The following is a 26119-nucleotide window of genomic DNA, read 5'->3' as shown; positions in this document are numbered from 1 at the left end:
CTCTCCCGGTGCCTCCGGAACCCCTTCCGGCATTTCGATAACTTTTCAATGCATTTTGAAACTATTCCGGAGACGAAATAGCATCGTCCTATATATCAATCTTTACCTTCGGACCATTCCACAGCTCCTCGTCATGTCCGTGTTCACATTCGGGACTCAGAACAATATTCGGTCACCAAACCACATAACTCGTATTATACCAAATCGATATCAAACGTTAAGTGTGTGGACCCTACGGGTTCAAGAACTATGTAGACATGACCGAGACACCTCTCCGGTCAATAACCAATAGCGGAACCTGGATGCCCATATTGGCGCCTACATATTCTACGAAGATCTTTATCGGTCGAACCGTTATGACAACATACATAATTCCCTTTGTCCATTGGTATATTACTTGCCCGAGATTCGATCGTCAGTATCTTCATACCTAGTTCAATCTCGTTACCGGCAAGTCTCTTTACTTGTTCCGTAATACATAGCCTCATGACTAACTCCTTAGTCATTTGCTTGCAAGCTTATGATGTGTATTACCGAGAGGGCCCAGAGATACCTCTTCGATACTCTGAGTGAAAAATCCTAATCTCGATCTATGCCAACTCAACAAACACCTTCGGAGATACCTATAGAACATCTTTATAATCACCCAGTTACGTTGTGACATTTGATAGCACACAAGGCATTCCTCCGGTATCCGGGAGTTGCATAATCTCATAATCGGAAGAATATGTATTTGACATGAAGAAAGCAATAGCAATAAAACTGAACGATCATTATGCTAAGCTAACAGATGGGTCTTGTCCATCACATCATTCTCCTAATGATGTGATCCCATTATCAAATGAGAACACATATCTATGGTTAGTTACTTAGGAAACCTTAACCATCTTTGATCAACGAGCTAGTCTAGTAGAGGCTCACTAGGGACACAATATTTGTTTATGTATTCACACATGTATTTAAGTTTCCAATCAATACAATTCTAGCATGAATAATAAACATTTATCATGAATAAGAAAATATAAAATAACAACTTTATTATTGCCTCTAGGGCATATTTCCTTCAGTCTCCCACTTGCACTAGAGTCAATAATCTAGTTCACATCGCCATGTGATTAACACCAATAGTTCACATCGCCATGCGATTAACATCAATAGTTCACATCGTTATGTGACCAATACCCAAAGGGTTTACGAGAGTCAATAATCTAGTTGACATCGCCATGTGATTAACACCCAAAGAGTACTAAGGTGTGATCATGTTTTGCTTGTGAGAGAGGTTCAGTCAACGGGTTTGCCACATTCAGATCCGTATGTATTTTGCAAATTTCTATGTCTACAATGCCCTGCACGGAGCTACTCTAGCTAATTGCTCCCACTTTCAATATGTATCCAGATTGAGACTCAGAGTCATTCGGATCAGTCTCAAAGCTTGCATTGATGTAACCCTTTACGACGAACTCTTTGTGACCTCCATAACCGTGTCCCTAGCGAGCCTCTACTAGACTAGCTCGTTGATCAAAGATGGTTAAGGTTTCCTAACCATAGACATGTGTTGTCATTTGATAACAGGATCACATCATTAGGAGAATGATGTGATGGACAAGACCCATCCGTTAGCTTAGCATAATGATCGCTCAATTTTATTGCTATTGCTTTCTTCATGTCAAATACATATTCCTTCGACTATGAGATTATGCAACTCCCGGATACCGAAGGAATGCCTTGTGTGCTATCAAACGTCACAAGGTAACTAGGTGATTATAAAGATGCTTTATAGGTATCTCTGAAGGTGTTTGTTGAGTTGGCATAGATAGAGATTAGGATTTGTCACTCCGAGTATCGGAGAGGTATCTCTGGGCCCTCTCGGTAATACACATCATAAGCTTGCAAGAAAACGACTAAGGAGTTAGTCATGAGGTGATGTATTACGGAACGAGTAAAGAGACTTGCCGGTAATGAGATTGAACTAGGTATGAAGATACCGACGATCGAATCTCGGGCAAGTAACATACCGATGGACAAAGAGAATTACGTATGTTGTCATAATGGTTCGACCGATAAAGATCTTCGTAGAATATGTAGGAGCCAATATGGGCATCCAGGTTCCGTATTGGTTATTGACCGGAGAGGTGTCTCGGTCATGTCTACATAGTTCTCGAACCCGTAGGGTCCGCACGCTTAACGTTCGATGTCGATTTGGTATAATATGAGTTATGTGGTTTGGTGAACGAATGTTGTTTAGAGTCCTGGATGACATGACGAGGAGCTCCGGAATGGTCTGGAGGTAAAGATTGATATAAAGGACAATGCTATTTGGTCTCCGGAATAGTTTCGGAATGCAGCGGAAAGTTATCGGAAAGCCGGAAGGGGTTCCGGAGGCACCGGGAGAGTATTGGGCCTTAGTGGGCCAAGTGGAAGGGAACACACCAGCCCACATGGGCTGGTGCGCCCCATTTAGGGAAGCCACACCTAATACATGGTAAGGGGGGGGGGCGCTTCCTCCTCTCACCATATCCCGGAGAAGGGAGGAAGGAAAGAAGGGGGCGCCTCTCCCCTTTCCTTCCCCGTGTGCCATTATTTGGCACACCACAGGGAGGAGCCCTAGGGCTGCCGCCACACCTGTTGGGGCGCCCTAGGGGTTGCCTCCTCCCCTCCCACGCCTATATATATGTGGGGAGGGGTGCCACACAATACACAGCTTATTCCACGCCGTTTGCTGAGACCCCTCCGCCTCTAGTTTACTCCTCCGCTCTAGATCGTCACAGTGCTTAGGCGAAGCCCTGCGGGATTGCTTCACCACCATCGTCACCATGCCGTTATGCTGACGGAACTCATCTACTACCTCACCCCGCTTGTTGGATCAAGATGGTGCCGTCCATTTGGTACTTGATCGGGCGGATCGTGAAGGTGTACGACTACATCAACCGTGTTGTATAAATGCTTCCGCTTACGATCTGCGAGGGTACGTAGACACACTCTCCCCCTCATTGCTATGCATCTCCGTGGATAGATCATTGCGTGTGCATAGATTTTTTTGTTTTCCATGCAACGATTCCCAACAGGCGCAATCCACCATCTCTGGCTATCGTTGTCGCACCCGCGGGCTGGGGGTGCAGGCACCAACACCCAGCGACTCCTAGAACGACAGGTGCTGGCGGTGCTGGGCGCCGTTGCTCGCCCTGCCGCCTCACCGGGGATGGCAGAGAGCGCGTAGGGCAGCGCCGGGCCGCCATGGAGGATGAGCTGCCTACCTAGGACGTCGAGGACGCCGTGGAGGAGCTCCTGCCCCGGCCCATCCACAAGCGCGAGCTCCTCCTCGTCTAGGTCAGATGAGCTCAATGAGTTTGTGACGGACAGTCCCACCCAATCAATCTCGCCAGAGCCGCTTTCAGCAATGGCTGAGGGGACGAGATAGATTGGGCTGAAAGGGAGGAGAGCGGAGAGGGCGAGAGTGTTGCGAATTGGCACGCAAATGGACTTGTGGTTAACTGAAAACTGCAGTGGAATCAAAGTAATCTTAGCACCACATCATGTACTAACTCAAGGGTTGTTGCATAGCACGAAAGGAAGCATATGCATCAGCATATATGGAGATAAAATGTTACTCAGCAGACAAGACACTCCTTAGCCGAGTGTCTTGTGGTAGGAGTAACTTTCTGGACAGCAGCAAGCATCAACAAAGAGGCACCAGATTTTTACGTGGACCCCCCCCCCCCCAACTCGAGGGGAAAAACCACGGGCCAAAGCCATCCAAATCCTCTTCCACTATTATCGAATGTGGGATACAACAAGTTCTTCTCTAGATAACACCAAAGGATCTCATAAAATCAAGACTCCTGAATCTTGGATGAAGACACCAAGATTTGGGGCTCAAGAACTAGGGATTGGAACAATCTCATCGAAGATGGTGGAACCGAAGCTTGAAGGAGACAAGGTAGTGGATCTAGACCATCACTACCTTGGGGAGGAGCTCCCTTTGCTTCTTCCTTCAATCTTCCTCTTCTTCCTTTCTCTTTTGGTTTTCTCTCTTCCCTTGGAGGATGAACTGATTTTCGTAACACTTGGTGGTGGCTACTGGATGGAGGCTAAAGCATCCCCATTCACTCACGTGCAAAGTCCAAAATGACCCTAGGTCATAACCCTAATGGGTAGTGAGTTTCTGCACCTCTTGGGCTGCCTAAAAGGCTTCAAATGTTCATCTCCTCACAACCCACACGAGGAGGATATCCCAACAAAGAGGACTGAGAGAGGAGTGGGGTTTGACTAGGATGATCAGCTGAATGGGGTTTTTGTGGGTACATTGGTGAGGATGGCTCGGGCCATAGCGGGCCGGTCCAACGTGGCGGCGTGCCCGGGCACGTTCGGGCCTTCCCATGTCCATCCTACATATAGGCTAGATATGGGGGTTGTTGGACTGTCCGGAGGATTGGACTAGCTGTGAGGAGTCCGGCTAGGTGCGGTTTTTATCTCAGCAATGACCGGACAATCCACCCGGGTGTTTAGGATGGATGTGGGGATCCGATTGTAGATCCTCAAACGCCCGGGCCGCCCGCCCGGTCACTGACCGATTACGATTTTTTGACCTAGACGTACGCCTCAAATGCCCGGACTAACCGGGACTTCTCATATTCAGCCCAAATATGGGGTGAATATGGGGTGGCCCAGGCACGTCCGCCTGACAACGCCGGCCCACCACCGACCCCAAGGATGTCCCACAAAAAACTCCATCCGACTCATTACTCCGAAACCCTAGCTCACTCACTCTTCTCTCTCACTCTGTCCTCTCCTTTCCCGCAGCGATTCCGATCGAATACGACACAATGTCGAGCTCCGGCAGCCGCTCCGACCTCGAGCTAGATCCGGACTATGAGCTTGCCCTTCGCGTCGCCTTAGAGCGGTCCAAGGTGGAGACCAGGGGCAGCTCCGGATCTGCAGCCTCGCCGCAGCTGCAGCTTCACTGTTGGTGCAACTCGGATGCCTGCACTGGCCCCTCTCGACCCGGGCGCAGCTCCGATAGGCGGCTTGCGCAATCCGCGCCTCCCCTACGCTCCCCCCTGCCCCCGCTGGCTGCTGCTCCCCCACATGGGTAGTGGCGGGTGCTTGTGCCCGCCCCACCAGCCCGGATGCGCACGCCTGAATCAGGCGTGCGCCGCCCGCCGAGAGCGGCAGCGAGAAAGGGAGAGGGGGGAGGCGGAGCAGTCCGTGCTCCGCCGCCGCGAGATGCAGGCGGAGCCCGATGAGGATGCGCGGCTCCTCAAATGGGTCTACCGCTGGTCGCTTACGACCGCGAAGACGGACGCGCGGCGGCTCCGGCGGAAGAACGCCAAGGTGCTACGGATTGCCATTGAGCAATCCGAGCGCGAGTCGGCGGAGGCAGTGGCGGAGGCGGTTCGGCTTGCGAAGCTGAAGCGGCAGCAGGACAGGGAGGTTCGACGGCTAAAATGGCTCGTCATCCTCTTCGACTCCGACGACGACGTCTCGGACAGCTCCTCCGACGACTCGAACGATCCGCCACCAGCCGCCGACGCCTACAGTCGCACCGGCGACCGGAAGGGCAAAGGGCCGGCGAGGAAGTGGTGAATCTCCGTCGTCTCCGTCTTCAGTTTTAGTTTTTAGTAATGTAGTTTAAGTTTATGTGAATTATGTGAACTTTGATAATTTTTTGGACATCCATCGGTGATCTACGTTCTTTTTTTCTACTTTAATTGCTAGTATGGATATGAGGGACCGGATATGAAATACACGTATATTGGCGACATAATTTGAAGGTTGCCCGGTTAGTGCTCATGACGTCTGCGGGTATTTGAAGGGCCGGATTTACAAAATCCGACAGTAGATGCTCTTACTCCGAGCTGAGAGGATCGCGACGTGACCTGACTGCCGTGTGTAGGCTCCCAACTCCAGCAGAGGCTCTAGACTAGCGACGAGTACGGGTGTGGATGTGGATGCGGCGGCAGAGACGTGCGATACAGGGGTATTTGGCTGGACAGGAAACGCACACGCCGCGAGCAGGTAGCAAGCCAAACGCCGCGGCGCGACCCGAGCATCGCCTCCGTTCTTTGGTCGGGTGGAGTGGAAATGGAACAAAAGACAAGATGCGCCGCGGCAGGCCGGCCGTCCCACTCGGCTGTGTCAGGCGTGCAGTCGCCGAGTCGTCGTAATCTGCACCAGGGTCGCACGGGCGCGCACCCACGCCGCGCCCTGCGCCGGCGTGGCCTCTGAGCCATGTCGAGCTGCCCGCCCACTGCTCTATAGGACAGACAGACAAAAAACGTGTGCGCGCTTCTGTCGTCGTTTCAGACTCGCGCGGCTCGTCTCGTCTGCACCACTATTACACTCTCACAACGTACAGTAGGAGCTCAGCAAGCTCTACGGAACTTGCAAAGAAAGAACCGGCTGGCAGCCTCATTATTTCACTCATGTCTAGAGTTACACAGGAGTACAGATGAGACCATAGTCAGGCACAAGCAAAGTTGTTCAACTTGAGTACCCGGGAATCACCCAAGGGGAGAAGGCTAGACACACGTCTCAGCAGGTAATCGTAGTAGCAGTCAGTAGTAGCAACACTGCTCCAACAAGCAGCAGCAGCACAGCCCAGCCAAGCATGTAGCCATCACGGGGTACCGGTTAGCAGTAGCACAGCCAGTAGCAGGGCCTAACAAAGCCCATATATACTACTCCCTCCGTTCTGAATTACTTGTCGTAAGTATGGATGTATCTAGATGTATTTTAGTTTTAGATACATCCATTTCTGCGACGAGTAATTTAGAACGGAGGGAGTAACAAACTGCATGTCCCAACTATGCATGCTATGTAGAGAAATGAGCTCAGAAAAAGCATCATACCATCCTCTCAGGAAGGTGAGGCAGTCAGGATCATCTTGGTAGCTGTACAAGTGAGGTCCACGATCAGATGGAGCCGGTTGCCCTGCCCAGTTATAGGAAGGGTTCTCTTCGCCAAGGTGGGTCTGGTAGCCATGTGAGCTCGGTGGCGGGTACACGCTTGCTTCAGGGTATGGGAACAAGTTGTGCACTGAAACAGGTTTCCACGAAAAAGAATACAGGGCGTAAATCTATCAACTTCAGTTTTTTGCCTTCAAAAAATACAAACCGTACCAACTTCAGAGAATGTTTATTTGGATTTAAACTCCAACTAAGCATTCAGAAACAATGATCAAGCAGAAAATCACACCACATGTGAGGCTCTTTGCAAGAACCGAAGTAGGACAACAGCAAGAATCTTCATGAGGAAAAAGGACGTGTGCTGGAACGCAATTACCAAAGAACCACCGATTGGTAATGATTCGAGAAGGATGAATCTTTCTTGCCTTGGGATGAGTACGCATTCCTTGAGCCTTGCATGCTGCAGTCTGCGTTCTCTCCGTTTCTCAGCGGTGTCTGTTTTGAGTTGCAAGCTTCGGGAGGAATACAAGAAAAAGAGGCTATCCTCGGTTGCTCTCAGGTTTGTTCCGGGCGATGACTTCAGCTAGCAGCACCGTTCGTTTTTTGTTTTCATTCATGCCATGGTGGTCTTATGCGGTTGTGCCTATCCTGTGTCACCGAAACTCAATTTATTGATGCCTAGCTCCAATCCGTACAAATTAGTGGGAGCCTCCAAGGACGAGGAGGGCCTACACGCCGTCCGTTGTGTGGTGGCGTGCCGCGGGCGCCTCTCTGGGCTTTTCGTGCCGATCGATCTGCCCGGACGGCGCGGATCCAGACGGGTCGCCTCAGGGGTTCATGATAGATGGACCGTGGACGCAACCTAGGCCATCGTGCTAGGTTACGCATGTTGCCCCGCGCGCGATGGGAAAGGCGGACCTGTCTGTCGGAGTCTTCAGCCTGCGTCGGACTGGTTTGCTCGCGACAAGCGGGGCGTGTGTCACACTCACACCAGCCGACCAGTGCTAGAGACCTGCTCGGCAAGGAGGCTCTCTGCGCCGTCCGTTTTGTGCTGGACTCCTGCAGCTGCCTTCCTGGGGCTCTCCGCACGGTCTGATCTGCTCGAACAACGCCCGGCCTACCTAGGGGGTCTATAATGGGTGGACCGTGGGCGCGCCGGGGTCACCGTTATGTGGTGATTTTGATCGCGCCCGCGTGTGCCGCTCCATACGGTGCGCTGCGCGAGGAGAGGCCGGGTCACCCTGTCAGGGTCGCATGCCCTCGACTATGCTTGTACGTTTGCGCTAGCCAGACTAATGCGCGTGCACACCTTGGCTTTGCCTATCCGGACTCTTGCCTTCGCGCGTCCCGACCAGTACGCTTGGATGTTCTTGGGACAGATCTGGATGAACATCTGGTCTTCGGCCGATGGCCGGAGCCGGTGATGGTGACGCCTTTGGCGTTGCTTCCTTCATGAAGGCATCATCGAGGTGAAGCTCCCAACTCCTCTCGCTACCTCCGAAAGAAACCCTTGATCAGTCGATCTGATAATGACGGCGCTCTTGTGTCGTTCTCTTTTTGGGGCGTCATTTTTGAAGGTGTGCATTGGCTCGAGGGACCAGCGGACGGTTTTAATGGTGGAGCGGCGTCCCATGTCACGCATCGATGATGTGGAGTCTCGGCAGCGTGGTGCAGCAGGGTCTTGGCCGGGGTCATCCTCCTTTTCAGAAGAAAAAAAAACCAAAACAGGAAGTGCTGACATGACGCATGGTGACCTATATTGGTCTACATGCTCAGAGTAATTGAAGGTTTAATAAAAATAAAACGTACTATCCCCTTGCATGGTCTGGCCTACCTGAACAAAATAAGAAATCTGAACATTAACTTACGTTCTATGCACAAGCTGTACCATGAAGGACGAATAAGAAAGCATAAGTATTACTCACGTTGCTTTGCCATGTGATGAGAGGGCGAACCATACATGAGTCTGAACTTAATAGGAGGTGATGATAGTATTAAAAACCCACTTAAATTGTAAGCGTAGGGTACTGCATGCTGTTTAGTGGAGAGGCTCTCAACATCTTGATCGCACGGGTATTGTGGATTGAGCTAGCTTATCCAACGGCTATGATAATTGTGATGATTTGGCTAGCTGTGAGAGCAGAAAAATGGCAATTACTGTTCTCTAGGACATCAACAATTCTCTAGGACACCGTAGATAGCAGGGGCAGATGCATTGGAGCACTGGAAACAAATAACTACAGGCCATATATATTCATGAATAGCCATTGAATCATATTACCTGTCAGCTGAAATTCAAACAGTCCTAAGACCCTGAGATAGAATGGCCGAGAATGAGAAGGAGAGGCCTTCCATGACAGACAAGAGCTGCTCAGGCTAGCCAAGGTGACCGCCTATCATGGAACTCATCCGAAACCAGCCATGTAATAACCGGGGCTTCTGAAAGAGCATATAGGCAAGTCATCCTTGGCTACCAGACCAGGCAGGCTCTGGCCCTCATGCAAGACCCATCTTCTCCCAGGCTTCTTCTTCCTACTGAACATTGGTGACGCATTGCGGCTTATGTTTCGTGCTATTTATAGCCAAAATGTGGGAGCTAGGATGCTAACTTATCAGTTTGCCGCCGTCCGCAGCCTCGACAGATACCGGTCACTGATCGTTGACGCATATATATTTCATGGCACCGGAATATATTCGGTTCGATCACTAGGCTAAGGGGGAAGGATACGGAGGCTGAGGTCCACCGGGCATGGACATTTTCAGTTAAATGGCGAGAGGTGCATACACTTGCAGAACAATACCGACACAACAGTTATCATTCCGATTTCCCATTTCCAATAAAACAGAAAGTTTGCCGTGGTCACGCAATCCAAAGCAAATCTCGATATATTCCCTCTTGGATATGTAGTACTATCATTTTGGAGAAGAGCTCATCTACCTTGCAGAGTACCTTATGCTTTTGTGATGTGGGGACGAGGAGGGGGCGTCGTCCACGCCTATTTAAAGTTATTATTCCCTACAGTTTGGGTTTGTGTAACTCATCTTACTAACTAAGAAATCTTGCTCGCACTAAATAAATAAATGCATCCTTTTATCTGTTGTGGTAATAGAAAGTCCGTCTAGGATGTACAGAGATTAGAGGTCCCCTAACAACTCATGCTACTCTGAAGGTTTCTGAATATCCAACTGTTCATATTCAGGCAATTTGTTTCGACAATCAAATGCCTGGTGCATGAAAGTTACACTTTGCTTTCTGAAAACGTTTTCCCCCTTTCAGAACGCATCTCGGCCTTACCAAGTTGGTAAGGGGCAGTTGACTTCACACAACTTTCTGTCCATTCCTCATCTTCTACGTGTCAATCAAAAACGATCGCGTGCCCTTATTCTTGCAACGGGACGGAGACAGGAACCGAAGTCTTTGGATGAAGAATATCACAACTTTTGATGGCTGCCATGGCTTCTTGCACGGAAAAGTTCCTTTTCTAGAGCCAACGGTATCATGAAGCGGAAAGTTGGGCTTGGATTTCTCTTTCAAAGTTTTCCAACAGTACAGCTTAGATTCATTTTCTACATCTAGCGTACAAGTAGACCACTCACGTGAAATCTTTGTGAAATTAACAAAGATTTCATGAAGCAGAGATTTTGGAAAACCGGTTAACAGTGATACTAAATAGTACTCCCTCTGTCCATAAGATTCTGCGTGTTGGTTTCTATGGAAGTCAAACTTCACAAAGTTTGAGCAAGTTTATAGAAAAAATATCAAATTTCATGATGAATCTAGAAATATTGATTTAGTAATCTATATGTTAATTAATTTTTCCATAAAACTTGGTCAAATTTTACATATTTGACTCTAATAATAATACACACTATTCTTTTAGATTAAATATGCACTATATTTTTGGCCAGAGGGAGTATGTAACAGGCTATATTGTGTGTGCTTGCAAATATTTGCGCAAAATTTTGACATTTTGGAATGCAAAATATCAAGATAACAAGAATTAGAATACCATCTTTTTTTTCGAACAGGAGGTTAAAGCCCCATCCTTTGCATCGTTGTGACACACACATCTATTCTTATTATATATTAAGCAAAATTACAGGATATTACATGAAGACCTATAACTTAGTCGACTTCTTCCGCAGCAACGCCTTTAAGAAGGGATCGACGTCCTCACACAATTGTCTCCTTGTCCAAGCAGAGACAACCTGTCGATGGGTGATCACCGAGAGCAGGGACCAGGGAGATCTCCTAGATTGTTCGGCCCGGGGTTAAAACACTCCAATCACTTTAGAGACACAAACACAATTTACAAGGTTCAAGTCACCGCGCGAGGTGTAACACCTTACTCTTGGTTTGTGTGTTTTCTGTCGTATATCGAGAGCTCTCCCGCTTACAACGGGGCCAATGAGTTCTTAAACCTTCTCTCCCTTACTTTTTCTCGGACGGCCTTTCGTCTTTCCTTATATAACTCGAAAGAAGAAACCCCCACGACCCGTGTACCGACTGGGATGGGGTGGCGCTCTTCGCACATCGCCCACACGGGGTCCATCATGCCGCCACTGGGTGGGCAGCGGTAGGCAAAGGACACCCATGTCACCACATTGTTGTACCCCTACAGTACCTCCTGGGCTTCCATTGTCAGTGGAATGTAGTGTGTCGGCGGAATGGAGTGGGTAGGGGCTCGCCACCCCGGAAAGCCCATGGGAGGGGGGGGGGGTTGCCAACACCGCCCCACCAAGCACTTGTACCCAAATGGCGAGTATGGCTCACCACATAACCCCCGTCCCCAGGGAGGGACGGTGGTGTCAAAAGCGCCTGGGGACTCTATCGTCCAACATCGGATTCGTACCGCCTCTTTGTAGCACCTACTAACGCACGTTGCTGGGATATGGGGATGAACCGTCTTGCTTTATCGAGGGGACCCTGTTTTCCGTATCACGGACAATAGCCCCCGACCTTGCCAACTGGAGGTGATTCCGAGGAGATACAACATATGGGTGGGCCAAAAGCCCTTTGACGGGACATCGTCAAAACCGTGGGCATAGAAAATGAGTCGTCACCCTCAACCATGGTACATTGCCTTGATCCCAAAGTGAAATTATGAGGCTCCGTCCCATCGGCCAATCACGCGAGCAATGGGACGTGAGCCCGACCATTAATCGTGAGGCCCTCACGCCTTCCCACCTATAAAGAGCGAGGCTCCACGCTCTTCGACCGCAGCCAAAGCCTCTCCCGCCTGCGAGGCCACTTCAAAAAGGAGGAAGAACCCATGGCACAAATTCTAGTAGGGGATCACAATTATGGTTGTTCAAATCCTAGTTGTGATCCATGTTGGAATCTAGTGCGGAAACCTTCCACTGTTGAGGTGGAGAAGCAAGAGGTCTTGCAGCCAATGATAAACGGGTCCCACAGGAGATTTCTTTTTTAAGCTACATGTATGGGATTTTGAGTATGCACATCGCCTTGTCATCCTTCAAATGCATATGAAGCGTCCTCCATAAACGCTATGAAGGCTGCCAATATGAAAACTCTGCTAGAGTTGTTTTTAGCATCTAGACAAGGGATGCAAGCGCACATGAGCCTGCATCGTCGGCGTACGTTCATGACAGCCACAGATGAACTAATAGTGGTTCTAATAATACATGTGTGGACGTATGCGGTCAGTTCTACTTGTTAATATGGCGGCCCCCTCCAACTTGAGGTGTGGATGTTTTGAATTGATGATTGCAAGATGATTGAATTGATAACATGGCTATTTTTTGTTGATCCACTCCCGAACTCCCTTCTTTTACAGGGTGTGTATAGCGTAACTAATGGCTTGACAGCTCTACAACTCCAAGCTTTGTTTCATCTAATCATTTCTCTCTTAGGAAAGATTTTCTTTTATCTCGTTAGTAGCACGAGTCCATGTGTGTTGCTCTGTTCTGACTGTAGGATGTTGCTATCATACTACCACACAAAGCAACTGATAAAAAAGGGAAACGTTTAATTTCAGCCCGATGAATTTTCTCTCCCGTAAACTGCTTTCTTTGCTCACCACGTGTCCCTGTGGGGGCACTCCCACCGCTTCGACCCCCTTCATCTTATCTTCTTCACGGAGTCAATCCTCCACCCGTTCTTCTTTTCCCTGGTTCGTCACGCAGCAGAGAAGAGGCAAACACCACAACGACGGCCGTGGAGGAGGGGACGACCATCGGCGGCGCCGCCTTGATTCATCCCACGCCAGGGGCTGCAATGAAGCGCCTCCGCGGCTGCATTTGAACCGCGCCGGAGTTGCATAGCAACAGATCCTCGTACTGAATCGCAGCTTCGGCCATGGTCGTCGCTTGCAGCACCCGTCGCCGTCGGTGCTCCATCGCCGCATCCCCGTCACCATCGACGCTGCATCGCAGCACCCCCCTCCCCCACGTGCTGCGTTGCAGCTGCAGTCATGGCCGCCGCACTGCCTCATAGGTCCCGTCATAGCTGCCGCGTGCGGCGTTGCAACATCTGTCGTCGCCGGCGCTGCATAGCAGCAATTCCCCGCCCCGCGTCCCAGCTTCGTCCATGGCCGCCGCCGGTGCTGCATAGCAGCAACTCCCAGCGCCGTGTCGTAGATTCGTCCATGGCCGCCGCTGGCGCTGCATAGCAGCAACTCCCAGCGCCGCGTCGCAGCTTCGTCCATCGCCGCCGCCGGTGCTGCATCACAGCATCCGCAGGTCATCGCCGGTGCTGCATAGCATCAGTAGCGAGCACTGCGCCGCACCTTCATCTATGGTCACCGCCGGCGCAGCGTCCCAGACGCGTTGCAGCTTCCGTCATGGTCATGGCCGACGCGCTGCCTCCGACGCTGCATCGCCGCCTCGTGCTGCGATGCATATGTCGCGGCCGCATGTGCTGGGATGTAGCCCTCGCCAGCGTTGCTACTGTCGGGGGACGTAACAGCAAACTACGGCGTGTGCTCGGGCGAGGAAGGAAGCGATGAACCATGCGTCGCTGAGTGTGCTCGGGGGAAGCAAGGTGGACGATGAAGCGTTGACCCATCTAACGGCTTAGACAAGATGGATCGGACGGCTTCTGACCCGACTGATTTCCCAGGAAATCAGTCGGTTGATCCGTAGCAGCGCCCGATAGAAAAACATAGACTGTTGGCACCAGAAGATGCTCAGTCTCCTCCCCCGGACGGAAGGGCAAAGATTTTTTTTTCAAAGATTTGCCTCATCTATTAAAATGTTGATGCTAGCTCTATAGCAAAGATGAGGTGGTGCAAAACTGTAGAGGCGAAGTGTTGCTAGCAGCGGCTGTTCCGGGTGGTACGAGTCAAAGTGGCTGAGCGCTTGGCATGCGTGGAAGGGACAAAAGACTGCCTTCTGAACGTGCTGACATGCATTGCATCCTGGAGCCGAACTGTTCCAATGTCGCCCGCTCGTTGATCCAAGGCAGTGAGATTAGGCGCCTGTTCGGCAGCGGAGCGGCGATTTATCAGCTCCGCAAATTAAAATTGGATTGTCACTTTCACTCCGGCGCGGAGCCGAGGGAATCCAAACGCGCTCTAGGTCGCCGGCGTGCTTCCGGTACCGAGAAGTCTGGAGGCTCTCTTCACGCTTCAGAGATGTTAGGTGGCTCATGGGTTAGCTAAATCTGCAATATGTCGTGCGAATAGGTCGATTTTGATCTTGGATGCACCTCCCCTGATTTTTCAGCTCCTTTTGAAGGATTGTAAGCATATTCCTACCAATTAATGTGAGTCCTTTGATTCGCAAAAAGAAAAAAAGAAAAAAAAGAAGCTCAAAGCTATACCCAACCTTTGACTCACAACGCCCAATTATTAGACTTTGGATCACAATCATGGAAACGACGCGTCCCATTTATAGTCTAGCTCCATCATGTGCTATTTTTTACTTAAAAACCCACCACGAATTCAGCTCAGGACGAATGGACCATCAGTACTATGTTAGGAGAACATCAAATCATTATCATGTATATATAATTAGCACAAAAACAGGCTTATGTCAGCACAGATTTGTTTTTTGAACTTGGCACAAATTTGTTTTTAGTAGACCGCATAATTGTGAAGTGAGGTTCTTATATATATATATATATATATATATATATATATATATATCCACTGATTAAAGAAACAATAATTTAACCATTCGAGTTATATATCATCCCGCACTTTGAAAAACTGAATCTCTGTGCAAACAAGGACAATGGTGGACAGATACACCTAAATCCAATAAATACTTCAGATATGCAAGCCATGGAGTAAAAATAATCCAATAAGCAGGCCAAATAAATAAGCCAAGGATAGGAAGTCTTTCATATGTGAATGAAGGTAAAATATTGCTATCTTTATTTCACCTTTTTGTTTCACAAAATACACCAAAGACTATTGAAGAAAACCAAGAATGCAAACTACTTACGTACAAAATTGCCTACAATTATAAACAGGTTTGGATGTGTGAGTGCTCACGAGGTTTCTGCAATCAAAGGATAGAGTATAGTTAGACATGGCATTATACATTGTGTGTAGTAGCATTTGTGCAGTAAAATACTGAATATATCTGAATCTTGGAATCTTGCAAAAAAAATCATGAGTGGATTGCATTTCATTCACATGTGAAGTTGTGAAGTATAGTATGATCTAAATACTTTGCCTAAAACTACTCACAATGCCATGATCAAAACCAATGAAACCATTGAAAAGAGCAGATATCTAAAAATGGAAAACATATCGCAGTGAGATGATCGAAAACAATAATGGAGTAAAACCAACACTTAAGGTACAGTTCAGAACAGAAATCTATGGTGAGGTTTAAACATGAAATTATTATCTAGAGATAAATATGTGTGAAACCAATTATTTAGCAGTAGAAACTTACCCTTCATCCTTCTGGTGTCTATAGTTGTTTCTGCTATTGCTTTGCGGGAAACATCTGCCAAAGATATAGGTGTTAGTGGGGGCGAGGACACTTCGCTGCTCTCTCTGCTATGCCTAGACTCCAACAACTTATTCACAGTAATAATAGGTGTTCTTTGGCTGTTTGAAGGTATAGAATAGCTGCGAGTCATGGCAGCAGGTGGTCGTGGAAGCGGTGATGCTGTATTTGACGGTGGGGAGGCACGGGTAGGAATTTGCCGCCTTGATACCAAAGGACCAGAATATCCAACCAAACCAGGCCGGAGAGTGTCTAAAGCTGCAGGAGGCCTAGGCAGCTCATGAAGCTCACTAATTCTGGGGGATGTTGTTGGCAGTGAAGTTATCCTAGGGACTTTTGGAGCCACAGATGGAAGAGAACCTGGTCCATGTGATTTTGTTGACATAACACGAGGAGGATAATTTACTGATGCTCTGTGACCAGCAGCTGAAAACAAGGGTTTGCTTAGTCCTGCTTTACTAGGAATTGGGCCAGAAAAAGATTCCCTCTTCATTTTCTTAGAATCTGAAGTGGAGTAGGAATAAACTAATGGTGATGATCTCCTCTCAGTACTTGATGGCATCTTAACAGGCCCGCTATACAAGGAGCTCGGCTTATAATCTTTCACGAGCGGAGAGGAATGCCACAAATTTGCTGCCACATGTGAACTCTCTGGTTTGTCTGAATGAGGTGATCTGTTGGTGTCTGCTGAAGTGGAGATTTTATCATCAGCTGGTGTCGGGAGTTTGTAGGAATAGTTTGTTCTACTTGACTGTAGTGGGCTCGAGAACATTGGAGAATTCAACTTGCGAAGCCTCACAGATGGATCAAGCACATTATCAGCAAAAATTGGTGCTGATTGAGTACCAAACTCAGGCTTCACTCGAGGAGCTGCAAAATCAGTCTCTCTTTGTTTGGCATGTTCCTGTAAGTGAACAAATGACAATTAAAAGAACTTCAGGACACACTCAAAATGCTGCACCGTCAGACTTAAATAACAAGAGAGCAGGAGTATAAAAATAGTAAAAAAAAACAAGGACTGGAACAAGCGAAGGAAGCAAGGACCATACACAAATCCCAATCTGATTATCACACTGTTATTTAAACCTTATATAGCAAGGAAGTTCAGATTAGTGTGCTTCATTGAGTGATATTATACGGAATGACATTTTGTACAACTATAATCAATAGTTCCCAGTATAGGCACACACCACTGACAAAAAAAATGACGGCAATCTGTAGGCTAAAAAGATGATGACAGTTTGCTTCAAGCAGGTGATCTATATAGAAAATTGTGAAGAGTCTATATCAGAAATATTTATCACCAGCAAAAACTGAACGTCACTTCAACCAAAATATCAATGCCCCAAAACTCTCATCCCAAAAAAAAGGAAAAAGAACTGATACGGCAGTACTCCCTCCGTCACAGTTTAGAAGGCACAGTTAAATTTGCGTGCGTTTCCATAATAGACAAGGTTTAGGGCGCATTGCATTTATTTCTAGTAGCTAATTAGTACTCCGATATACTGTTAGAGTACGTAATGGGCCTAATGGGCCCGTTAGTCTTAGGGTTAATTAGAGATAAGAGTCGCTTTCTTAGGGGTCAAGTAAGCCTTGCCTGGGAGTCAAGTAAACCTCTCTATATAAAGAGAGGAGATGTATCAATCTAATCAAGCAAGAATTAAGAAGGAAATCCTTCCATCTTGCCCGGCCGTGGGCAAAAGGCCCCCGGCCGGCCTTCTTGCGCCCTCCTTCTAGCAGCGCCATAACAATTTGGTATCAGCTAGCTTCGGTTCGATCATGTCTTCACCGCCGCCCAACCCATCTCTTCCGCTGCCGGTCACGACCGTCGCCCCGCTCCTGCCCGCGCCGGGATCCTCCGTCGCGCCCGCCCCCGTCGTCCTCACCCCGGAGGTGTCCGGGGCGCTGCGGGACCTAACACAGGCAGTCCAGGAGATCCACCTGTTCTTGGCCGGGTCCTATGGGCCGCACCCGGCTGCGCCGCCCATCACCGCCACCGCGCCGCCGTGGCTGCCGTGGCAGCCGCCGCACCAAGCGGCCCCCGCCGCGCTCGCCGGGCTGCTGCAGCAGCCGCTGCAGCTGCCATCCATCGCCCCGTCCTGGCTATCGTGGCAGCCGCCGCACCAGGCGGCCTTCGCCGCGCTCGCCGGGCCACTGCAGCTGCCATCCATCGCCCCGTCCTGGCTGTCGTGGCAGCCGCCGCACCAGGCGGCCTTCGCCGCGCTCGCCGGGCCACTGCAGCTGCCATCCATCGCCACCACCGCTCAGCCCTGGCTGCATTGGCAGCCACCGCTCCTGCCGGCCTCCGCCGCAGCAGCCGCTGCCGCTGCCCGGTGCGCCACCGCCGCAGCCGCTGCCGCAGCCACCGCCGGTTAGCTCCGGCCCCGCATCGACCGCGCCGGCGGGAGTCCCGCTCCACCAAGTCCAGTCCCCGCCGTCGCCGTCACCGCTTCCGTCTTGGATCGCTACCCGCCACGTGTCGGCGGCGGTGAGGCTGCAGGCTACTGCGCGCGGCCTCCTAGCGCGTCGGCGTGTGCGGGAGATGCGTGGTCTGCAGCTGCCGCTCCTCCAAGTTGCCCTTCGCTGCGCAAAGGACCTCGATCTCATTCGCTCCGCCGGGGATCTTGGGCATGCGGTTTCCCCCACAGGCAGCGGGCATGCTGTTTTCCCCACGGGCAGCGACCTCCAAGTCTGCGACATTGGCGGTTGGGGGGGCGCACCCCTCCTCGTCATTCTCCATCGCAAGCCCCCCACTCTTCCCTGTGCGGTGCAGACCAACAGCCGTCCGGCAGGAAGAAGGCATGGTGTCACCGACAACAACGCACCACGTAGCACCACTGCATTCCGTCACCGGGCGCCGCAAGGGCGCCTCTGCTGGTCACTCTTGCGACCACTTCCAGGTGGCCATACACATGCACTCCTTTTGTCCAGATGGTGTCCATGGGATCCAGGTGGCTGTACACGTGCACGTCCGACGTGCGGATGGTATCCACTTTTTGTTAAGAGGTCCAAAATAAATCGTCCCAGTCCATTTCAGGTTGAGAATAATAAAACAAGCCGAGATGTAAAAGGCTTGTTTTTAGGTGTTAGGTTTGGGTTGCGTCGAGTCATGGTTATAAGTTGGTTAGGCTGCAGCTTGAGGACAAGCTGCATGTCCAGGTGGGGTGTAGTGTTAGAGTACGTAATGGGCCTAATGGGCCTGTTAGTCTTAGGGTTAATTAGAGATAAGAGTCGCTTTCTTAGGGGTCAAGTAAGCCTTGCTTGGGAGTCAAGTAAACCTCTCTATATAAAGAGAGGAGATGTATCAATCTAATCAAGCAAGAATTAAGAAGGAAATCCTTCCATCTTGCCCGGCCGTGGGCAAAAGGCCCCCGGCCGGCCTTCTTGCGCCCTCCTTCTAGCAGCGCCATAACATATACTATTTCTATATGCATGCGTAGTGTGAATGCTATTTTTTAGCCCATCTCACAACCAATAGATAACCACCTAGGTCCCAGAGAATTTTCAAGCGCGCCTTCTAAACCGTGACGGAGGTAGTAACTTGATATGGAAACAGGTCCACTTCAGGTTAACCTAGACAACCATGTGGCAGCACATACCATGGCTACACGTTTCCTTAAGAGAATGCTTGTAACCAGCATGTAACTCGTTGACCATGGAATGGCAAGGGTAGCATGACTAGAAGTTCAAGGATTACCTGCTCATGTTCCTTCAGAGGTTTCGTGGGACTCGCCATATTAGACTGATCCAACTACAGACAAAATAAATGATGTTTAGAACTTAAAGGATAATAAAAAAGGAGATAGGACAAGCATTTTAACATTCTTTAGTTAAAACATGGGAATGGAAAGTCTGGGTGAGCACTGTGATGCATCTGCCCAGGAATGGAATTGAGCTGTGCTGCCGTATAGACTCGGGGATCACCAAGCCCAGGTATGTGGGATGGCACATAAAAGGAGCACAAGAACGTTTGCTAGAAAGGACAGACCAGATCAGAAGTATCGTGTTCCTCTCATTTGGCACCTCTGCTCCGTATCTCTGATTCTGCTCTCCCGCAAATTCACCTCAGTTATCCCCAATTTACTACCAAATATCAATGCGATTTGTAAACAGCTATGGTGGACCATAACAGCAAAGTTTTTCAAAGCAAAATAGATAAGTCGTTGATATTTAGCGCGAAAGTAGTGTTTAATTTGCTGAAAGTTGCCAGGAGAAAAGAAAAATCAACCAAAACACGAGTCTAGGGGCTGTAGTAACACAAAACTACAACCCTGGTATTTTTAACTGATACTCTAGACTCAAGGGGCAAGCAGTAAAAAAAAACATAATCATCTCAATTAGTCGGTTAAAGCGAACTCTAATAGACTAATAGACAGGGCGGCATGGCATTGACTATGGCAGTTGTTCGGCACATTTTCGGCTTCAGCCGGTAGGTGAGCTCTTCTGAAAAAAATCATACTTTTGAGAAATGATCTGAAAAAGATAGTAATTCATCTAGTTTCCTGAGCATTCTAGACAAATTTCAGCATATTTTGCTCAGCTATTTGAAAGTGCCGACCTATTTTGTAAATTCGAAAAAAGAACCCAAAAATCTGAAGAAAAAATCACCACAAAAATACCAAAAAACTGAAGAAAAAAAAACTAGTAATTCAGTCTAATATGGCAAAAATAGAACCAGCTCAGCTTCGGTTCCGGCTCAAGCCGAGGTCAACTAATGGGTCAAGCCGAAAGTGAGCCGAGCCAGTGCCTTAGTCTGTCACATGTGGGTGCCGCCTGCCAGTTTTCTCTTCAGCTAACTAATCAACAGTTCAACATGATTATGAGTTCTTTTTAGTTATTACTTACCCCCAGAGTCTGGAGTATCAGTTCAAAACCCCTAGAGTTATGGTTCTGCGTTATTAGCCCCTAGAGTTGTGCCTTCCAGCAATTTACTCTTTCTAATTAGAAGAAACAATCCATGAGCACAATACAGTGAGGCCAGCCCTCAACCGCAAGCAAATTGAGGCCTAGCAACACTCCATTCTAGAATATAAAAACAAGTTTTCATATTCAATGCACTGCACTCATGAATGCCACCAGAGACCACAGTCCAAGCAGCACATGCTGAACTGGCTTACAAATGAGTACCAACTTATTTGGGCTTCAGTCCTATCCTCGCCTAAAATGTTTAACGTGGCGTTATTATATTTGGAACCTCAACTAATATATGTTTCTACTGTGCACTTTAAACTCATGTGGAAACCCCAGCACTATCACACTTTGAGCATACATACAGGCCACCACCACTGCTGCTCTAGAGCGATACACATCTAACCATACAGTTACCAGCCTATTCTTAGATCCAGTTTTTCAGAAGTTCTGGGATGGTAGTTCTTTGGCTCATTTGGCCATGGTAACCAAAAATGGTCTAGAAAACAGGAATTAGGGAAAAGCCAAGAACTGGCTTTCTGATTAAAATTAGCATCAACAGGAAGCACTCTGAAAACCAATTACCTTTACAACAGTTACCGGTTAAAATTTAACAAAATGAAATGATTATCAGCAGCATAGTTTCTCCTGATGTTAGTTCGTTACCATTAGATGCAATCCTCATGAACCTTTTTCTTTTCTTTTATGATCAAGTGGCAGGCCCATCTAATTCTTCCTAAGTATTCTTTTGTTATGTGGAAAAGATTACAGAAGAACACAGGCTATAGCAGTAAAAATTCACATTGCTGCGGCATGCAATTCACATGTTGCGACAGAAGTTCAGCAGGCTAGGGAGCTGAGCAGAGGCAGGAGTTGGTGTTTGAGTCGGCTCAGAGCTGGAGCCCATAGATTACAAAAGACATAGTTGTAATCAGCAAGCAGAAGTCCTAGTTGGTTTCTTGGTCTAAACAGGCATGCCACTTTAAAACATGGGCACTGTATGAAGAGAGACGACTGTAATCTTTTGTTCTGAAGCAATACGAATTTTGCTCCTCATCCCTCTTCTCCCCTCTCACCCCATTATCCAATTGTATGCTGCTCTCCAGCATCACAGCATCAAAACCTCATGTTAGGAAGCTGGCCAAGGGGAGTGCCACAACTACTAACTGACACCGAAAGAAACAGACTATGCAGTCACAAAAAAACTTGAGTATTGACCAGCACAGATAAATCTTCGCAAAGTGCTCATATTAGGAGATACTGGATACTGGTATAGTACAAAGTGAGAATAGATGAAGTTTTTAGTAGATGAGTCAAATAACGATTGAATGGACGAGTTGGGAAAAGGTTAGCTTACATCCATTGAACTCCTGGAAGCAGGAAAGTTTATCCCGTAGTCAAAACTCAACTCACTGCCCTCACTATGATTGTCCTGGTAAGAGCTGTAATCATCATTATCAGTGTCATCATCTAGTCCACTGAAGTGATAATCAATGTGCTGCTTCTCAGCAACTGCTTTTACATGAGGTTCTAGAGCCTCTAGATACTTCAACCCTTTCCTGAAAAAACTCAACTGAAAGTTCAAACAATTATGAGATGATTATAGTGTATACCACCGTATGAACCATATTAAATTATTAATAGCTCCTGTGAAGAAGAGTTAAAGTACCTGAGCAGCATGATGGCGAGCAGCCTGTGTTAAAATACTCAAGAATTGACCTTGCTTCAATGATTTCATGCGAAATATGAATAATGTTGCATCTTCTTGGTACTCGAGATAGGACGCTTGCAATTGTTCTGGGGAGAATGTTTCAGTTTTGGGATGCCTTGATCGTCCTTTATCTTTATAGGCTGACCGCATGGTTTCATATTCCTCTCTGAAGCAAAAAAAAAACACATTTTTTAGAACTTGAAGAGAGAAAAGGTAAATGTGATAAATTCAAGGTAAAGTTTGTACCTTTTCTGATCACAGTGGTCCTTCATTTCCTGCATCAGTAAGAATGAAAGGGACAGCGTGTCATGGTTTCATAAATTGAAGTATAAAAGGAATTCAATTAGTTAGTTAGTATTCTGAAATGATGTAATTACAACACGAACACTAAATTGGAATGACATTACGAAATGTGAAGGTAGCAACTAATTGTATTAATTAAGTTGAGACAACCACAGCCAAAAAGATCAAACCTCTACAACTTGTAGCTCCTTGAGAAGAGACTCTGAAGGGTTTGTGATTGTATTTATGATATTTGTGCGCTGAAAAAATAACATTACAGGTCAGAGTATTACAGTACATGGAAGATGACAGTATGGCAACTTCTAAGACTGTTTCAGTTCAATGTTACTAAGGTAGAAAGAAAATTTACATAGTTATCCACAAACTTTTGTAGTTCGAATTGAGCCTTTCCTAGCATCATCAGCACCCTGCCTGCAGGTAAAAGACCACATGAATAACGCAAGAGGACCAAATACTTCTATGACTAAGGAAGTAGACCTCCAAAACAAACAACACAAGAATTTTGCTCTCGATTCACTGAAATCCGACTATCACCTTGTTCCATAAGAAAACGAATGGACAGATCTAGAATAATCAAATGCATAGAAAAAGTAGCATCAGGGGTATTTGTTTTTCATGAAGGATCTGGTAATTTTGACGAAGAAAAAAAACAGTAACATGAAACATAACAGAGTTAGCTTTATTAATCAAGAAATGTCCTTTGCTGCAAAAACTGCAAAGAATAAATCCAGGAATGCAAGTTTCCACATAATATGTGCTTATAAATTCAGACAACTCACCACTGTCATCATCATCGCAATCCAATGCAGTTTTCTCAAGTAAGCAAGTTCCCATTTCTTCCATAGCTTCTGCAAACTCTGTGTACATTTGATCACAATGAATTATGAAAGTACTATTACACAAGTACACACTCTATTAGAAGTTACTTGGGCACCGTTGTCCCATTAAAAATTACTATATCAAAGAAATGTTATAGCATACCATATACACTATTTGTTGTTGCAGCTGCAGCCGAAAGCAAGCTATCATAACAAGTTCTCATTTCCTCCATCTCCTGCAAAATAAGAACCTCACATAAGTTGGGTTACAAAAACATATTTCCATCAGACTGATAATCTTTGCACATGTCAGTGACAGGTGAACTGTGAGCACTAACAAATAGCAGGAAAAACCATTCTGACAGGAGTTTGGCAGTCTGGATCCATTAGATCATGTTGCACAAAAGCTAAGGTTTGGCCCACTTCATATAGATATTTGAAGTTTTGATCCTACAAGGGCAAAGTAGATGAGCAAATAGTATATCGTCAACAGCTTTGAGATTCACTGCTTGCTAGCAACATGCCCCATCGGCGAATGACAAATGGCAGTGGTAGCCTTCTAGCGAAACGAACCAGCATACAAAAACAAACCATCCTACATTTAACATTGGCATGCTTAAATCTTCTCCTTCATTATCGCCGCGTGCAAAAGCGTCAACTTTTTATTCTTTATCCCAAAACATCAAAAAGAAAAACTAAATGAAATAAAATACTTCTTGCGGATTAATCAGAGCACTGCACTCATCCACCGTGCTGCTCTACAACTCTAGCCATGACTAAAATCCCGTAGTCCCTTTCAAGCATCTATCAACGATTCAATCACTTTCATCTAAGTTGGACTGACTACATTGCTGTTGAAATGGACGATGCTGGTATGACTCAGCAGCCATTACTCCCTAATATAAAAGATTTTTTTATATTAATCCTGTATATATAATCAGCAGCAAACACTACATATTTTGATAATTTGATAAGTATATAACAATCATCAGCCAAGTTAAGTTTATCGCGTATAAAAAATTACTCCACTAATGACTTTGAATTGCTGACCCGAGACTCGTTCCAGATAGCACCTTTCTCCAATAAAAGTTTCCTGCCGTAGACTTTGACCAGCAGAGCCAAGCCACAAATATCAAACGCGTGTAACAGCCAGAATAACACATAAAACAATCAGCTCTCACAAATTTCACATATTATAGAAATATAAAAAATATCGTTACAGCAGTCGCATAGAACTCTTGCTTTGTTCATCCTCACGCGTAGAAGAAGAAAGGCAGACGAAGAGAAAAAAAAACGATCTCTGTATCCCTCGCTGGAGTTTGATTCCCTTCGATCTCACAGAATCGCCACGAGCAAAAAGAATTCACCGCAGCCAACAAGGACCGATATACACACAAAAACAAAATAGGAACAGCCCGGCAATACCGCTGACTTCTCGATCGGCCAAGCCCCTCGCGATCCAATTTAAGGGCGTATTCCAAACCAGCAGCGCGTGATGATTCCGGGAAAAGAAATCGTAGTCAGAGTAGGGAGTCGGCGAAACCTGGGCGGCGTCGACGAGGTTGTCGAGCTTGGCGGGCGGCGGCCGTTGGTCCTTCTTCTCCTTGTGGTGGTGGGGGAGGGCGAGGCCCCGGAACTTGCGCAATGGCGATTTCATCGTCGAATCCAGAAACCAGCGCCAATTCGCGCCCCGGCGATGATTCGAAGAGGGGAGAGGAGGGAGAAAGAGGAGGTTTGTTTCTTGTTTGACAGGATGGATTTCGGAAGACCAGAAATGGAGGAGGGAGAATACGATGTCTTCCTTTATGGAGATGCTACTGGTGTTTTGGGAACGGAAAATAATTATAAACAATTTGGTCCATGTTTGACCTGACGCAACCAGTTTGACCAGAAAAAAGAGAGAGAATATCCCCTCGCTCAATAAATGGGAAGATGAGAACAAACTGTAAAACAATGGGGTATTATTTCCGCAACCTTCGCCTCCCCTCAGTCCATGATGAACCTTAAGACGTGGTGGAACTCTTGGTGGACTTTTGGACTTCTTTAAAAATTTCCGCAACCTTATAGAAGCTCTTCGAAAAAACTGAAACTTTTTCTAGAACTTTGAAAAAGATCTTTATCTCTGGACCATACCGGAGCTCCTTGTGACGTCCGGGATCTCATCCAAGACTCCGAACAACATCCAGTCACTAACATGCATATCCCAATATTACTCTAGCGTCACCAAACATTAAGCGTGTGGACCCTATGGGTTCAAGAATTATTTAGACATGACCGAGACACCTCTCCGGTCAATAACCAACAGAGGAACCTAGATACCCATATTGGTTCCTACATATTACACAAAGATCTTTTATCGGATGAACCACGATGTCAAGGATTCAGTTAATGCCGTATGCAATTCCCTTTGTACATCGATATGTTAATTACCCGAGATTCGATCGTCGGTATCTCCATACCTACTTCAATCTCGTTACTGACAAGTCTCTTTACTCGTTCCGTAATATAAGAACTCATGACTAACTCATTAGCCACATTGCTTGCAAGCT

At 47.3% G+C, this 26119-nt stretch overlaps 1 protein-coding gene and 1 long non-coding RNA gene across 3 annotated transcripts; both read right to left on the bottom strand.

Moving 5' to 3' along the window:
• Positions 1–6377: 6377 nt before the first annotated feature.
• Positions 6378–9530, bottom strand: LOC125537686. The gene is made up of 2 exons (XR_007296054.1): positions 8831–9530; positions 6378–8739 (listed from the first exon to the last, which is right to left on the bottom strand). It is a non-coding gene; the product is annotated as an uncharacterized LOC125537686 (long non-coding RNA).
• A 5691-nt stretch (positions 9531–15221) lies between these two features.
• On the bottom strand, positions 15222–25385 carry LOC125537683 (uncharacterized protein At2g33490-like). Of its 2 annotated transcripts, none has more exons than XM_048701008.1 (11): positions 25114–25385; positions 23734–23806; positions 23532–23609; positions 23102–23163; positions 22923–22991; positions 22696–22724; positions 22408–22615; positions 22096–22311; positions 19528–19581; positions 15774–16734; positions 15222–15371 (listed from the first exon to the last, which is right to left on the bottom strand). In XM_048701008.1, exons 1-11 carry the CDS (start codon positions 25225–25227, stop codon positions 15361–15363), a joined length of 1875 nt encoding a protein of 624 aa, XP_048556965.1. In that variant the 5' UTR covers positions 25228–25385; the 3' UTR covers positions 15222–15360. The 2 variants fall into 2 exon arrangements, with proteins under 2 accessions (XP_048556965.1, XP_048556966.1); XM_048701009.1 differs by lacking the exon at positions 25114–25385 and adding an exon at positions 23909–25099.
• Positions 25386–26119: the final 734 nt, after the last annotated feature.

Source organism: Triticum urartu, chromosome 2 (assembly GCF_003073215.2).
Source record: "Triticum urartu cultivar G1812 chromosome 2, Tu2.1, whole genome shotgun sequence".
NCBI classification, from domain to species: Eukaryota; Viridiplantae; Streptophyta; class Magnoliopsida; order Poales; family Poaceae; genus Triticum; species Triticum urartu.
Note: the sequence above shows the minus strand (reverse complement) of the source record. Positions and strands in the feature narration are given on the sequence as shown.

Bases quoted from the DNA above. Each gene is read 5' to 3' on its own strand.
- LOC125537683 (XM_048701008.1), bottom strand. From the start codon at position 25,227: ATGAAATCGCCATTGCGCAAGTTCCGGGGCCTCGCCCTCCCCCACCAC. The intron at 19,582-22,095 runs GTAAGCTAACCT...TTTTGTCTGTAG, and splicing joins CTTCCAGGAGTTCAATGGAT to TTGGATCAGTCTAATATGGC. The intron at 16,735-19,527 runs GTAATCCTTGAA...GTTCACTTACAG, and splicing joins CTCTGAAGGAACATGAGCAG to GAACATGCCAAACAAAGAGA.